We start from the raw sequence: 17,612 nt of genomic DNA on the forward strand, positions 1-17,612 counted from the left end.
TGATGAAATAATTTGTACACCACACCCCAGTGACACATAATTTATCCATGTAACAAACTTGCACAGGTACCCCCTGAAGCTAAAAGTTGAAACAGAGAAAAAAAAATAAAAGGTGAAATTGCCTAAAATGTTATGAATGGTGATGAGAAACCTAGATATTCTAAGCATATTAGTCCAATGCCATATACAAAAATCTCTGCTTAAAAAAAACCTTTGTAAGTACTAGTTGATGACTAATCTATGTGCAGAATTGAAGTTATTTACAATAACAACACGATAAAGAATTTGAGCAGTCCATTGAAGCTTGTGGCAAAATAATTAAACTGCATAATGTTTCTGGCATCATGGAATTTTGCTTTCAAACTCATGAGCATGCAACAGTACAACAGCTTCAAATATTCAATTGCTACTAATGAGAATTTAAGATAAAAGCTTGTTATGAAAAATGTTTAACTTACCAAAACACCACTGACAAGCATCACTTCAAACATGATGGGAAGAAGATTAAATACCAAAGCACTCAGGACAAAACTGATACCCCTTGTTCCTCTGTCAATAGCCTTAGATAAAGCTCCTGTCTGTCTGCTCAGGTGAAAACCCAGATCCAGGTTGTGAAGATGGAGAAAGACATTTTTGGCTATTCTTCGGATTGAATTTTGGGCTACCTTGCCAAATACTGCATTTCGAACTTCGTTAAAAAAAGCAGCTCCGGCTCTTGATACACCATCTAAGAATATATTCAAAAGAAAAAATAGGATGTAACAATATTAGAATCAAAGGAGTATAGAAATGACAAGGGCTCAGAAAATGTACAATGAATAATTCAGTGAATGAATATATCACAGAATATTTACAATAAAAGAAACCTAGAAATAATCTAGCCTAATGAGTATTAACTTTTCTACCACTATGAATCCCTTCAGTGTTATTTCCTCCAGGTTTCAGACATTAGAAGATATTTTTTCCAAATAAAATACTTAAATAATAGCCCACATGGCATTACTGTGGATAAATGTGAAGTGTCTGTTGAGGTTTTTTATCTAATTTAATCTTCCTAAATAACAACTGATAAAATTGAGACCCTGAAAAATCAAGTGCCTTGACTAAAGGCATACCCCTGCTAATGTCTCCCAAATCTCATAGTGTCCTTTCTAATGCGTGGGACACACAGCATTCATATTCTGTTCTTTTCAAATTGTAGATTTGTGTCATTACTAATGAATATATTTTAATAAAGCATTTATGTACATATATATTTTTATTTAGCTATTTCCTATTTAATAGCTAACAATGCCAGCAAGAAAATAATTGACCTTTGTGGAAATGGATGTTACAAAAAGCCTATTAGAAGTGGTTGTTATGAATTTAATGGCTTATTTTATATTATTGTTTTCTAGAACTTGTAAAAACGCTACTGTTATCATGGAATTTTTTGAAAGTGTATCATACAGAATAGTTTTTAAAAACACATACAAAACATCTCACATAAAACAACAAACATCCAAAACGCTAAGTTGTGTTTGTAGTGAAAAGGTCATCTGCTCAAATATGATGAAACCTCCTTGAGAAAGTCAACACCTGCAGACAGATTAAAGAATCACACATACAGCCAATCAGAACTGCTGTTGCCATGGTTGCAACTGTATTTGGTGCATCACTCAGGTTCAGCATGTTTCCCGACATCTGGTTGAGGCTGTCTACAGCATATTTAAACATGAAGGGAACCACGATATTCATGGCCTAAAAACATAAAAACATCAATTACCCATTATATACAAAATATTTATTTATAAAAGTACAAATATTTACCTTAAATTAGTACTTATGGTAATGTTTACATATTTACCACTTACTGGTATTAGAGTGATTTTCCCCATTCATAAAGACAACATCTTTGACATTGGGAGAGCTGTCATTTCAGGCTTCGTACTTCACACTTCACACTGCCATGTTAATATTCATTTATAAGCTATGTGAATTAGTCAAATGCTTCTGCTTCCATGAAATCATCCCAGATCTGCCACTCAAAAATGCTGTCTCCATTATCTAAAATCCTACAAAGCTCATGACACTATGGCAAACTGCCTTACACTGTAGTTATTTGTGTATATATTTCCCTTTCCTACTGGATCCTTGAGGGTCTGTGTCATTTTACTTTTTGTCCCACCCATGCTGAATATAATGCTCTTATACAGTAGGCATTCAATAAATATTTTTAAAATAATTTGGTCACCAAAATAATGGTAAACTAAATTACACAGCAAACCAGATCACAAAAGCAGATGAATTACAAGTGTATGTGGCTGATTCAGCATTGGAAAAAACACTGATAAATCCATTTGTCCTACAGAAAGCTTCTTTGCCCCAATACCATATAAAACAAAGCCAAATTATTATCAAAACTAAGCCTTCAATAATGAACCTATTTCTCCATGAGAATACATCAAAATAAAACTTAAAAAGAAAATTAGAAGCATGATGTTTTCATATATTCAAGGCAGATGTTTCATCATTCACATTCTATATTTTCTGCAGTTATAGTATCCAAAACATCAACCATCATTTAGGAACACAAAGTTTGTCAGACTCCCAGTTTCTTCAAAGAAATTAAATTGATGCACATTAATAACATGTGAAAACAATTCTATAAGCCTTAATAAAAACACTGAAATCCCAGATCTTGTTAATGCTCCATTATTATGCCATCTATCTTTACAAAGTTTAGCTATAACTGATAGAAGCTATGTAACTCTTACCAAGATTCCAAGGTAACGTATACAAGAGTCTTACCAACCAGGCAGGCATTCTAGTATTCAACAATATCATTAAAATACACAGCACATGTTGGGATGCTTTTAAGAATGTAACATTATGAGATAAACTGCTTAAACATTAAGCTTTCTGACTTCCAAAATCTAATAGAATATACGGTAGGTCTCATATAGCATAAATTTCTCAAATCTGATTCCCTTGTAGCCATATAACCTTAGGTTCTTGCTTCTTTGCTTTTTTTTTTTTTTTCTTTTTGAGATGGAGTCTCGCTCTGTCACCCAGGCTGGAGTGCAGTGGTGAAATCTCGGCTCACTGCAACCTCCACCTCCTGGGTTCCAGCGATTCTCCTGCCTCAGCCTCCTGAGTAGCTGAGATTACAGGCATGCACCACCACACCCAGCTAATTTTTGTATTTTTAGTAGAGACAGGGTTTTACCATGTTGGTCAGGTTGGTCTCAAACTCCTGACCTGGTGATCCGCCCGCCTCGGCCTCCCAAAGTGCTGAGATTACAGGTCTTGCTTCTTCTTGAAATGGTCTCCTCTCCCCTATCTACCTCGTCACTCTTCAAAGCCCAATTTTAATCCCATTTCTATCATAATGCTTTCTCTGAAACATGCAGCCAATTTGGCACTCTCCATTTTCTATCTTTTTGTTATAGTTTATACCTCAACATTTATCACTTTTATGATATATTTCTGATTCATTTTGTATGTACATATGCATGGATATATTTCCATCCTTTTTGTATAAATTTGAGGGGTACAAGTGCAGTTCTGTTACATGGATATATCACGTACTGGTGAGGTCTGGGATTTTAGTGTATCTATCACCCAAATAATGTATAAACCTTTTGTGACAAAACTGACATTTACTGAACAACAGCTAGATGAATCAGGTATGGTGAAAGGTAGGTACCTTTCACAAATGTGAGGGATGAAAGGAACAAAAATTTTACAAAATAGATTTTATCTCTATAGTTGAGGAAACTCAGGTTCTACAAGGTTTAATGACTTGTCTGGTAAGCAGCAGAGCTGAGATTAAAATACAGGTCTGACACTTGAAGTTAAAATTTTTTCTAGTATACCATAGCCACATTAGCAGCTTATAAGGCAGGGACAATATATTTCACTTCTTTTGCACCCTAAAATGGATGCTCTCAAAGGCACTGTTTAAACCAGCTATAATTGTAAAGTATATCAAAAGTAATTTAAATAAATTTGAGCAGATTCCAGGTTTTCCATTTAAGGATACATTCCCTCACCTGCAATCCAATACACTTTCTTCAGTAGGAAAAAAAGTGATAGTTACAGCTAGCATGCAATTCTCATAACTCACAGCCCATTATACCTTTTCCAAAGCTGTAGTGAATGACGCCTAAAACTAATGTATCACCAATAAAGTTGTGCAATTTTACTTCCTTGAAAATGTTTTTGGATTTGGTCAAACTAGAGAACATCCTTGTAAGTGTTCAGGACATGTGAGTGTCATCTGCATTGTGTTGTTAGTGGCAGAAAAAGGGCAGTTAGCACACGCAAAAAACATGGCACTACCTCTAATAATAACTGAATACTGTCAGTTTTCCCACAGAAGTTATTTTAAAAAGGTAAGAAATATGCCATATATGTTAAAAAGGAAAGAAATACACCAAAGAAATAAGAAGGATACTACATGTAGATGTTTTTATTAATATATAGTGTAAGTTTTATTTGCTTTGTGATATTTTGGGGGTGGGAATAGCAAATAGTGGTTTTCCCCAATATCCTGCCTTTAGCAGAACTAGATTTAAACCATTCCAGGCAAATGAGAATCTTTAAAAAAAAAAAAAAAACTTTTTTATTTTGAAATAATGAGACTCATAGAAAGCTGCAAAACAGTACGTAGTACAAAGAGACCTATGTACCCTTCACCCAGCATCTCCTAATGATATTTTATTTCGCTGTAGTTCAGTATCAAAACCAGAAAGTTAACATCGGCACATTACCGTTAACTAATGGACTAGAGAACTCATTCAGTTTTCACCAACTTTTAGCTTGTATTCATGTGCATGTGTGTGTAGTACGTATGTGTCTGTCTGTGTGGTTCTATACAATTTTATCACACGTTCAGATCTGTAACCAGAACCACAATCAAGATACAAAACTATTCCATTACCAGAAGAGAAATCCATTATGCCACCACTTCGTATTCACCCCCGTTCTACCGGCCTCACCCCAGTCCCTTTACCCTGGCAATCACTAATTAATTTGCTCTTGATCTCTACAGTTTACTCATCTTGAGAATATTCTAGAAATGGAATCATATATAACCTTTTAGGATCAGCTTTTGTTTTATTCAGCATAATGCGCTCAAAGTTTATCAAGACTGTTGCATGTATCGATAGCTCATCATTTGCTATTGCTAAGGATTATTCCATTGATGTACTAGAATTTATTCAGTCACCCCAAAGGACATTTTGGTTGTTTCCAGCTTTAGGCTACTATGAGTAAAGATGTTATCAACATTCTCATACAGGTGGATATAAGTTTCCATTCATCTGGGAAAAGACCCAAGAGTCCAACTGCTAAGTCATATGGCATCTCTATGCTGACCTTACTAAAAACTGCCACACTCTTTCTAGAGTTGCTGTATCATTCTATTTTATATTTTTGAGACAGAGTCTCACTCTGTTGCCCAGGAAGGAGTGCAGTGGCATGATCTCGGCTCAGTGCAACCTCCACCTCCCAGGTTCAAGCGATTCTCCTGCCTTTGCCTCTTGAGTAGCTGGGACTACAAGTGCACACCACCAGATCCAGCTAATTTTTGTATTTTCGGTAGAGATGGGGTTTCACCATGTTGGCCAGGCTGGTGTCAAACTCCTGGGCTCAAGTGATCTCCTGCCTCGGCCTCCCAAAGTGCTGGGATTACAGGTGTGAGCCACCATGCCTGGCCTGCTGTATCATTTTATAATAACCAGCAAAGTATGAGTGACCCAGTTCTTCTGCACCCTCACAAACATTTGGTATTATCATTTTTTTTTTAATTTCAAAAGTGTTCCAATAGGTGCATATTGATACCTCATTGATGTTGAACACTTTTTAATGTGCTTATTTGCAATCTATATCTTCTCTTTGGTGAAATATCTGTTCATGTCTTTTATGCATTTTATAATTGGATTGTTTGTTTTTCTGCTGTTGAGTTTTAAGAGTTCTTTATATATTCTAAGTATAAGGCCTTTGTTGGATATGTGTTTTGCAAATATTTTCGCCCAGTCTACTGCCTTTTATTCTACTCAGGAGTCTAACTTCTCACTCCATTCAGCAGTAATGAGTAATCTCTTCTGCCAGGAGTCAATAGAGGCCCAAGTAGGAACCTGGATTCTCATCTCCACCCACAGTAATGAGGCAGCATCTCTCCTCTACTGAAGTGGTGACACAGGAGGCCTGCTAAACAGAAGATTTACATAAGATTCAGAGTCTAATAATACTCTACATGTCCAGGTTTCAATTTAAAAAATCATATCAAGAACCAATAAGATATCAGTTTGAATAAGACAATACAATACTAACATCAGGATGACACAAACATTACAACTATCTGAAAGATTTTGGAGTAGCCATCATAAAAGTGCTTCAAGGAATATTTATGAACATGCTTGAAATAAGTGAAAAAATAGAAGTCTCAGGAAATAAATAAAGGATATAAAGAACCAAATGAAAAATATAGAACTGAAAAATATAATAATTGACATATAAAAACTCAACGGATGGGCTCCATGGCAAAATGGAGAAGACAGAGGCAAGTATTAATGAACTTGAAGATAGAACAATAATTAGGAATACAATGCTTTCATATATTCAAGGCAAATGTTTAATCGTTCACATTCTACATTTTCTGCAATTATAGTATGAAAAACATCAACCATCGCTTAGAAACAGGAAGTTTGTCAGACTGCCAAAGTTTTTCTGAAGAAATTAAATTGATGCACATTAATAATATGTGAAAACAATTCTATCAGGCTTAATAAAAACACTGAAATCCCAGCTCTTGTTAATGTTCCATTATTATGCCATCCATCTTTGTTAAGTTTAGCTACAACTGATAGAAGCTATATAAATCTTACTAATCAAGATTTCAAGGTAAGGTATACAAGAGTCTTAGCAACCAAGCAGATGTTCTAGCAGTCAACAATATCATTAAAATACACAGCAGATGTTGGGATGCTACCTAAGCTTAACAACAGGGAGAAAATAGACTAAAGAAAAAAAAAGCCAACAGAGTCTCAGGAACCTACGGAGCTGTAACAAAACACTTAACCATCCTTTATTGAGTCCCAGAAGAGTGTGGGGCACAAAAAAGTACCAACGAAATAATGGCTGAAAATTTCCCAAATTTGGCAAAAGACATAAACCTATAATTTCAAGAAGCTGAGTAACCCAAATGTGGATAAACCCAAAGAAATGCACACCAAGACACATCATAATTAAACTTATGAAAGCTAAAGACAGAGAAAAAAATATTAAAACCAGCTAGATAAAAACACGTTATGTATAAGGGAAAAATAATCTTAAGACAGCAGATTTCCACAGAGGCCAGCAGTTAAGTGGGACAACATTTTTCAAGTGGTGAAAGAAAAGAACTGTCAACCTAGTACCGTACACTGGGCAAAATTAGCCTTTGTGAATGAAGGGAATATCAAGACATTTTCAGATTAAGGAAGACTAAGAGAATTAGTTACCAGAAGGTCTGCTTTAAAAGAACTGCTAAAGAAAATTCTTCATACAAGAAGTAAAAGCAGAAGGAAACCTGGAATATCAGGAATGAAGGAAGAGCAATGGAAATGGTAAATATCTGTGTAAATATAATAACCTATTCTTAAGTTCTTTAAAAATATGTTTGATGGTTAAAAGCAAAATTTATATCTGTCTAGAAAGATTCCATAGAGCAATAAAAAAGATTACTGACTGATGGGGTTTACAATATATCAAGATATATGAAACAATTGTAAATATAAAGGGGGAAGGTAAGGGAACTTACAGAGTAGTAAGTTTTTACATTTCATTTGAAGTAGTAAAATATTGATCCTAAGCAGACTGTGAAAAGTTACTTATGTATATTATAATTTATAGAGTAACCACTACAAAATTATATAAAGAGATAAACTAAAATACATAGTGGATAAATTAAAATGGGATAGTAAAATCTGTTCAAATAACATAAAAGGTGACAGTAAAGGTAAAACCAAGTAACAAAATAAATTTATCAGAAAACACATAATAAAATGGTAGACTGAAATCCAAATATATAAATGATACCAATATTATTATTAATATTACAATGATCAACAAAAAACAATAATTACTAATATATCAACATATTAGCAATGAACAGTTAGAAACCAAAATTTAAAAAAGAAAATTATTGACATTGCCCTCATCAAATAAAAAAAATTCTCAAGTATAAATCTAACTCAGGGTCTCAACCTCCAGCACTACTGACAGTTTGGGTTCCATAATTATTTCTTGCGGGAAGAGCTATTCTGTGCATTGTATGATGTTTAGCAGTGTCCTTAACCTCTACCCAATACACGCCAGTAGCATACCCCACCTCCTCTAGTTGTGACCTATAAAAATGTCTCCAGACATTGCCTAATGTCCTCATGGGGTCAAAATCACCCCTGGTTGGGAACCACTGGTATAATCAAACATGTATCATGTCTGTATGCTGAAAGCTATCAATGCTGATGAAATAAATCAAAGAAAAGCTAAATAAATGGAGAAACATACTACATTCATCCAATGGAAGACATGACCTAGTAGGGATGTCAATTCTACCCAAACTGGTCTACATTTTTAATAAAATTTCATTTAAAACATCATCAGGCTTCTTTGATAGAAGAGCTTTAATAGCTATAGAAAAGTTTATTCTAAAATGTATATGCAGAGGCAAAAAAACTGGAATAGCAAAAAAACAATTTTGAAAAGAAGAGAAGAAAGTTGGAAGAATCATCCTACCTGGCTTTAAAACTTACTATAAAACTACAAAAATATATATATATATATATATCAAATATAAAAATAGTGTGGTACTGGTGAATGCAGAAACACAAAGATCAATGAGACAGAATAGATTCCAGAAAAACATCCCATATATAATCATTATGGTAGAAAGAATAATGGCTCCCCAAAGATATTCATGTACCAATTTCCAGAACCTATAAAGATGACCTTACATAGCAAAATGAACTTTGCAGATGTGATTAAGCCAAAGAACATGATTATGTTCTTTATCCTTGATCATGTGGGTGGGCCAAATCTAATTACAGGAGTACTTATAAGAGAAAAGTAGGAGAGTCAAAGTTGAGAGAGGATAAGACAAAGGGAAGCAGAAGGGTCAGAGTCAGAGAGAGATTGAACATGCTGTTGATGCTGAAGATGGAATAAGAGGCCCTGAGCCAAGGAATGTAGGTGAACTCTAGAAGCAGGAAAAGGCAAGGAAATAGGTTTTCCTCAAGAGTTTTTGGAGGGAGCACAGCCATGCCAAATACCTTTATTTCGACTCAGTGAAACCTAATTTTGGATTTCTGACCTCCAGAAATGTAAGATAATAAATTTGTGGTGTTTTCAGCTACTATGTTTGTGATAATCTGTTACAGCAGCAATAGGAAACAAAGCAAATTGAATGGGGAAAGGATAGCCTTGGTGTTGGAACAATTGGAAAAAAATTCAATTTGGTGTTGGAACAATTGGAAAAAAATTTAATTTCTACCTAAACCTCATACAAGAATTCAAACTGTAGCACTTTAGTTCAGTACATATTTTTTAAAAAACGTGGCACAATCTAAATGTAAAAGAAAAATATATAAAACATTTAGAAGAAAACAAAAGAGAAAATCTTAATGACCTTGAGTTAGGCAAATAGTTATCAGACATGACAACAAAAGCATAATCCATAAAGGAAAAAATAATAAACTGAAATTCATCAAAATTAAAAACATTTGTTCTACATAAAATACTATTAAGGGGATTAAAAAACAAGCTATAGACTGGGAGAATATATCTGCAAATCATATATCTGGTAAAGGTTTCATATCAGAATATATAAAGAATTCACTAAAGTTGAGAGGAAAAACATACCGCCCAATTAAAAAATGGACAACATGCTTAAACAGACACTTCACAAAAGGAAAATATACAAATGTAAACTAAATACACACAAAGCTGCTCAATATCCCAGGCCTTAAGAGAAATGTAAATTAAAACCACAAGATACCACCATTCACCTGACAATGCCAAGTGTTGACAAAGAAGCAAAGCAACAGGAACTCCTTCATATACTGCTGGTGGGAATACAAAGAGAACTACTCTGGAAAACAGCTTGGCAGTTTCTTATTGAGTTAAAAATGTGTTTAGCATGACCTAGCATTCCACTCTTAAGTGTTTATTCTAGAGATATGGAAACTCAGGTTCACACAAAAACCTGTGTCTGAATGTTTAAAGCAGCTCTACTAATCTATAATCACTAAAAAGTGGAAAGAACCCAATGTTGTTGAATGGGTGAATGGACAAACTCTGTTATATCCATACCATGGAATGCTATTTGGCAATGAAGAGAAACAAACTGGTATATCCAATAACATGGATGAATGACCAAGACATCATGCTTAATGTGAGAAATCAGTCAAAAGGTTATATACTACATTATTCCATTTATATGGCATTCTCAAAATGAGAAAACTATAGTGATAGAGAACAAATCAATGTTTCCCAGCAGCTAGGGGTCTGAAGAGGGTATGACTATAAAGAGGTAACAAAAGGGAGATTTTTGGGGTGATAGCACTTGTCTGTATCCTGACTGTGGTGGTAATTACATGAATACACACGTGTTAAAAATTATGGAACTGTATACTAAAAAGAGTACATTCCATTGAATGTACATTAAAATTAAAAGAAATAAAGCCAGCATCACACCACAGACCCGGCTCCCTGGGGGCAGGAAATGTCTAAAAATAAGGCTGAATCACAGTGTATTTCAATAAAAATCAACCCAATATGAAGTTTCATACCCCTGTTACTTTTTAAAAATTAAGAAACTGGTTATATTTATAAGATTGTAATCTTGTGAGAAAAGGTATATTTAATCTGACTGCAATGTGCACACTAAGTACACGAGAAATAAAGTAACTTTAAATGTTTTTTTTTTTTTTTTTTTGAGATGGAGTCTCACTCTGTCGCCTAGGGTGGAGTGCAGTGGTGTGATCTCAGCTCACTGCAACTATCGCCTCCCATGTTCAAGTGATTCTCATGCCTCAGCCTCCCGAGTAGCTGGGACTACAGGCACGAACCACCATGCCCAGCTAATTTTTGTATTTTTAGTAGAGATAGGGTTTCACCATGTTGGCCAGGAAGGTCTCAAACTCCTGGCCTCAAGTGATCTGCCTGCCTCGGCCTCCCAAAGTGCTGGGATTACAGGAATGAGCCACCATGCCCAGCCTCAGGAACTTATAAAACTTTTTTTCTTTCTTAGATCAAAAATTTAAATCATATAGATAATCTGCTAGGCTCTTGAATTATCAGAGACTGGTATATCATTACAAAATGGCATTCATTTAATTTTTAGCACAAAACTACAATTTGGGACACTAACTGAAGAACAGAGTTAAGTAAAAAGTAAAATTGCCATAAAGGACTACCAAAAGTATGCTGTATCTACATGGTGCCAAAATTACTGGTCAATATAGTCAGTTTGCTGAGGACCTCAAGTTCTAGATTTAATTATCACTTTTCCCATTATGATCATGACTAGTCATCTGAGGAACCCAATTCTTTCAGGCTTTTTAATATCTAAACTCCTTAATAAATTCACCTCTTTCAGAGTGGCCTCTACTAACTAAGGGCTTTATGAGCAGTGCTGCCAATAAGTGCCCAATATATCTAAACAAGTAAAAAAGAATTTTGTTCCTTTAATTGCTTCTCTATTCACAAAAGAATCAGGAGAGAAAAAAATAAAGATCAGGAACACTAAAGAGAGATTTGATTAGCAAGGCAAAACAAAGATAAAAGAAAACCGGACAAGGTAAGGTAGGAGATTGGCATGAATTATTTTCCAAGCACTGGTCACGAGGCCCCACTAAAACAGGTTCTGAGCAAAACAGAATGCAGCAAAGAAACCACCCAAAACCAGCTAGAATCAAGATGGTCCCTCTAGTTGCCCTCATTGCTCATTATACACTAATTATAATGCATTATCATGCTAAAAGCAACTCCCACCAGCACCATTTACAAATGCCATGGCACCTCCTGGAAGTTGCTTTATATGGCTTAAAAGGAGGAGGAACCCTTAGTTCCAGGAACTCCTCATCCCTTTTCCAGGAAATTCATGAATAACCCACCCCTTATTTTACAACTAATCAAGGAATAGCCATATAGCTAGCCAGAAATCCACTGCTGCTGAAAGGGCTGCTGCTACTACTCTGTCTATGGAGCAATCATTTTCCTGTACTCTGTTGCTCTAATAAACTTGCTTTCACTTTGCTGTCAGCTCACTCTTAAATTCTTTCCTGCACGAAGCCAAGAACCCTCCCAGGCTGAGCCCCAATTCTGGGGTTTGCCTGCATTAAGGGTACTCAGACAATTTGTATAAAGATTATCAGGGTAGTGGTAGAATCCTCACAGAACTCAAGTTTCTATTCTCATTAAAGGAAAAATATCAAACAACAAAGCAGTTATGTAAGTTGATCAAATAAAATTATTTTATATTGTATACATTATTAATTCATGAAAATTAGGCCTAGGCAACAAAGCAAATGTCATTAAAGATTTCCATTGTATAAACAAAATGCTTCTGGTTTGTATATAAAGTTTGCTCTGGGCATCAAAGAGTAACCTCAACAGAAAGCAGCCTATTTAATCCAATTCTTGCAACATAGCTGAATATGGATCCTGAGAAAGTAAAGCAAGAGTTATGACTAATCTATATGAAAAACAGACATGCAGAAGATTCCATATGCAAGACTGTTACATAATGTAATATTTGTAAGAAATGTCGTTTTTACCTAATATAATAGTTTGAAAGTATAAACATGGAAAAGTATGACACAGAAAGGGACTATATGTCATTGTCATTTTCAATAACAGACATCTAAAAGCTAGAGATCATAATATCCGCAAAACAAACTTGTTTTACCTTATTTCATGGCTGAAGCACACAGAACTGAAAGCAAATTAAAGAATATATGAAAGAGCAGTTGACATGCAGTCTCAACTCCACTAATCTAATCGAAGAGATAAATCCTCTTATCTAAATCCTCTAGGAGATAAAACATTTAGAGGGGAAAAGTAGATCACACTGATATTTAATGAACAACCTCAATGTAACTAGTAGAAGTTACATGATATGTGAACCTGATTCATTAAAATTTTTTGTTCATATGGCCTTATCCCCTAAAATTTGTCTGGCCCCCGTTTAGCAGGTTCTAGAGGAAATTCTAGCCTCTGACACCTACAGCTACAACTAACATTTAAGACAGCCAACTCCTAGCCAGATAAACATAAAATCTCACATTAAAGGTATATTTATCATCTAATGCATTGTGTCTAGCTTTCAAATAAAATTACAAGGCATGCCAAAAGGCAAAGAAGAGTCTGAATAGACAAAGTAAACATCGGAACCAGACTCAGCTAAGGCAGAGATTTTAGAATTATCAGACTAGGAATTTAAAATGCCAAAGGCTCTAATGGAAAAAGCAGACAGCATGCAAGAAAAGATGGATAATATAAACAAAGAGAGAGGAATCTCTAAGAAAGAATCAAAAGGTTATACAGGAAATCAAAAACACTCTAACAGAAATGAAGAATGTCTTTGATAGGCTCATCAGTAGACAGGACACAAAATAGAAAAGAATTAGTGAGTTTGAAGACGTATGTCAGCAAAAACTTCACAAAGTGAAAAGCAAAGAACAAAATGAATTTAAAAGGGAAAAGAATATGCAAGAAATATGGGAGAATTACAAAAGGTGTAACGTATGTATACATAATGGGAATACCATAAGGAAAAGGGAAAAGGAACAGGAAAAATAATTGAAATAATAAAGGCTAAGAATTTTCTAAAATTAATGACAACATCAAACCACAGATCCAGGAAAGCTTACAGGATACCAAGTAGAAAAAACAAAACAAAAGAAACAAAAAAAACACAACAACAACAGAAAACTCCCAAAAGTTACAGCCTGGCATATCATATTCAAACTACAAAAATCAAAGACAAAAATAATCTTAAAAGAAGCCAGGGGAATCACCTATAAAGGAACAAAAATAAAAATAACAGTGAATGCAAGCAAGAACAGAGTGGAATGAAACATTTAAACTGTTGAAAAAAAACAATCCACCAACCTAGAATTCTGCACCTAGTGAAACTGTCCTTTACAAGTGAGGGAAAAACATACACTCTCTACAAAAGCAAAAATTGAGGAAATTTGTTGCTAGTACGTGGATCTTGCAAGAATTGTTTTTAAATAAAGTTTTCCAGAGAGAATGCAAATGATATTGGTCAAAATCTCAGATTTACATTTAATTGGGAAGCAATGTTAGAGAAGGAATAAATTAATGTAAAATAAAATATTTTTATTCTTAAATGATCTAACAGATAAGTTTCTTCAAAATAATAACAGCAACAATGTATTAGGTAATTAAAGCTTATAAATAGGTGAAATGAATCACAGCAGTGTGTGAGTGATGGGGGAATGAATTGGGAATACTGTTATGTGTACCACCCCCATGAAGCAGTAATAGTGTTATATTAAAGTGGAATTAGACTGCCTATAAATGTATAATGCAAACTCTATGGCAACCACTTAAAAATTAAAAAGTATAATTGGAATGTTAAATGATTAGAAGAAACAAAATCATATAAAATGTTTAATTAAAGCTAGAGAAGGAAGAAAAAGATTGAAGAAAAAGTAAAATAAAAGCAAAAACCAAAGAAGAAAGGAAATGAACAGAAAACAGTTACACATATGGTCAATATTAATCCAACAATATCAGTTAATCATTTTAAATGTGAATAGTCTATACCAATTAAAACATAGATTGTCATCATGGCTGAATCCGATGGCATTTAAAAAAAAGAAATTGTCAGAATGGATTTTTAAAAGATGATCCAATTACAGACCCAATTTTAAATATAAAGACATAATGAATTATATGTAAGTGGATGAAGAAATATATACCATCTTAACCCTTATCAAAGCTAAGCTGGAGCAGAGTAACTATATTAATTTCAGATAAAGCACACTTCAGATCAAGGAAAATTAACAGGAACCAGGAATAAAAGAGGGGCATTACATAATTATAAAGAGGTCAATTCTCCAAAAAGATGTAACAATCCTTAATTGTGTATGCACCTAATAACAAAATATCAAAATGCCTGAGGCAAAAACTGATAGAATGGCAAGGAAAAATAGATGCATCCTCTATTATATCTAAATGACACCTAGAGGATACTTCATCCAACAAGAGCAGAATACACATTCTTTTCAAACTTGCACAGATCATTCACCGAGATAAATGACACTCTGGGCCATAAAACACACCTTTACAAATTTTTAAAAATACATATCGCACTAAGTATGCCCTAGGCAAAATGGAATTAAATCAGAAATCACTAACAGAATGACAGTAGGCATATCCGAACGATTAAACAACATGCTTTTAAATAACACATGGGTCAAAGATTAAAGAGAAATTTTTAAATATTTTGAACTAAATAAAGATGAAGATACAATGTATCAAAATTTGTGGGATGCAGCAAAAGCAGCACTTAAAAAGAAATTTATAGCACTGAATGCAAATATTAGAAAAGAAAGATCTAAGATGAATAATCTAAGTTTCCATCTTGGGAAAATAGAAAAAAAAAGCGCAAAAAAAAGTGCAAATTAAATCCAAAGTAAGCAGAAGAATAAAACTTGGGGCAGAAATCAATGAAATTGAAAAAAGGAAATCAACAAAACCAAAAGCTGGCTCTTGGAAAAGAGCAATAAAATTGCTAAGTCTCTAGTCAGGCTAATCAAGCAAAAAAGGACGAAGACAAACTACTAACATCAGGAATGAAAGGCAGGCCTTCAGTACTGTTCCTATGAACATTAAAAGATAATTGAGGGATAGTATTGAGCAACTCTAGTCCAACAAATTTGATAACTTAGATGAAATGGACAAATTCCTTAAAAGATCCCTTCCTATACAAGATACATTGATAAATTGAATTGGTCTGTATCTATTAAATAAATTGATTCAATAATAACCTTCCAAAACAGAAAGCACTGGTCCAAATGGTTTCACTGGTGAATTTTACTAACTACTTAAAGAAGAAATGATGTGAATTCTCTATAATTTCTTCCAGAAAACAGAAGTAGAGGGAATACTTCCTAACTCATTCCATGAAAACAGCACCATTCTAATATCAAAACCAAAGACATTACAAGAAAACTACAGACCACCCTCTTTCCTGAATATAGATACAAAAATCCTCAACAAAATATTACCAAATCATACCCAACAATGTATAAAAACAATTATACAACATAACCAAGTGGAATTTATTCTGGGTATGGAAAGCTGGTTCAACATTTGAAAATCAGTTAATGTAATCCATCACATCAACAAGCTAAAGAAGAAAAATCAAATGATGGCAGATGAAAAAAAATCATTTAACAAAATCCAACACCTATTCATTACAAAAACTCCCAGCAAACTAGGAATAGAGGAAAACTTCAACTTGATTACAAACACCTATAAAAAACCTTAAAGTTAACAACATACTTAATGGTGGGAAACTAAACTGTGAACAAGGCAAGGATGTCCTCTTTTATCACATCATATTCAACACTGTACTAGAAGTCATAGCTAATGCGACAAGGAAATAAAGGTATCCATTCTAGAAAGGACAAAATAAAACTGTCTTTGTTTACGGTGATATAATTGTCTATATAGAAAATCTGGAAAAAAAATCAACAAAAAACCCTACTAGAACTAAAAAGCAATTACAGCAAAGTTGCAGCATACAAGGTCATATACAAAAGTCAACTACTTTCCCACGTACCACCAATAAACAATATGCAATTTGAAATAAAAAATATACCACCATTTAAACTAACAATGAAAAATGAAATACTTCAGTATAAATATAACAAATGTGTGCAAAAAGTATATGAGGAAAACTACAAAACTCATATGAAAGAAAGAAGCTAAATAAATGGAGAGATACTCCATGTTCATGTATAGGAAGACTCAATATTGTTGAGATGTCAGTTTTCTCCAGCTTGATCTATAGATTCAATGCGACCCCAATCAAAATCCCAGTAAGTAATTTTGTGGATATGGACAAACTGATCCTAAAGTTTATATAGAAAGGCAAAAAACTCAAAACAGCCAACAGAATACTGACGAAGAAAACGATACTGGAGGTCTGACACTACCCAACTATAAGACTTACTCTATGAAGCTACAGTAATCCTGACAGTATGGTACTGGTCAAAAAATAGACAAATAGATCAATGGAAATAGAAGAGACAGCACAAAAATGGACTCACAAAAATATAGTCAACTGGTCTTTCATAAAGGAGCAAAGGCAACCCAATGGGAAAGAGACAGCCCTTTTCAGTAAATGATGCTGGAGCAACTGGACATGCCAATGGAAGAAAAAAGGAATCCAGACACAGACCTTACATATTTCATAAAAATTAACTCTAAATAGATCATAGACCAAAATGTAGAAGATGAAACTATAAATCATCTAGAAGATAATGTAAGATAAAATCCAGGTAACCTTGGGTTTGGCAATGACTTAGCACCAAAAACATGATCCATGA

General features: G+C 34.1%; 1 protein-coding gene across 17 annotated transcripts in view; it reads right to left on the bottom strand.

Moving 5' to 3' along the window:
- ABCB7 (ATP binding cassette subfamily B member 7) overlaps nt 1-17,612 on the bottom strand; it is a 181,533-nt gene that overhangs the window by 94,966 nt on the left and 68,955 nt on the right. For all 17 annotated transcript variants that reach the window (XM_063634686.1, XM_063634691.1, XM_063634684.1 and 14 more), the window contains 2 exons: nt 1,608-1,740; nt 459-727 (listed from right to left, as the gene is read on the bottom strand). In XM_063634686.1, coding sequence (XP_063490756.1) covers nt 459-727; nt 1,608-1,740 — 402 coding nt within the window. The remainder of the gene's footprint in view (nt 1-458; nt 728-1,607; nt 1,741-17,612) is intronic.

This window comes from Symphalangus syndactylus, chromosome X, assembly GCF_028878055.3.
Source record: "Symphalangus syndactylus isolate Jambi chromosome X, NHGRI_mSymSyn1-v2.1_pri, whole genome shotgun sequence".
Classification (NCBI taxonomy): domain Eukaryota; kingdom Metazoa; phylum Chordata; class Mammalia; order Primates; family Hylobatidae; genus Symphalangus; species Symphalangus syndactylus.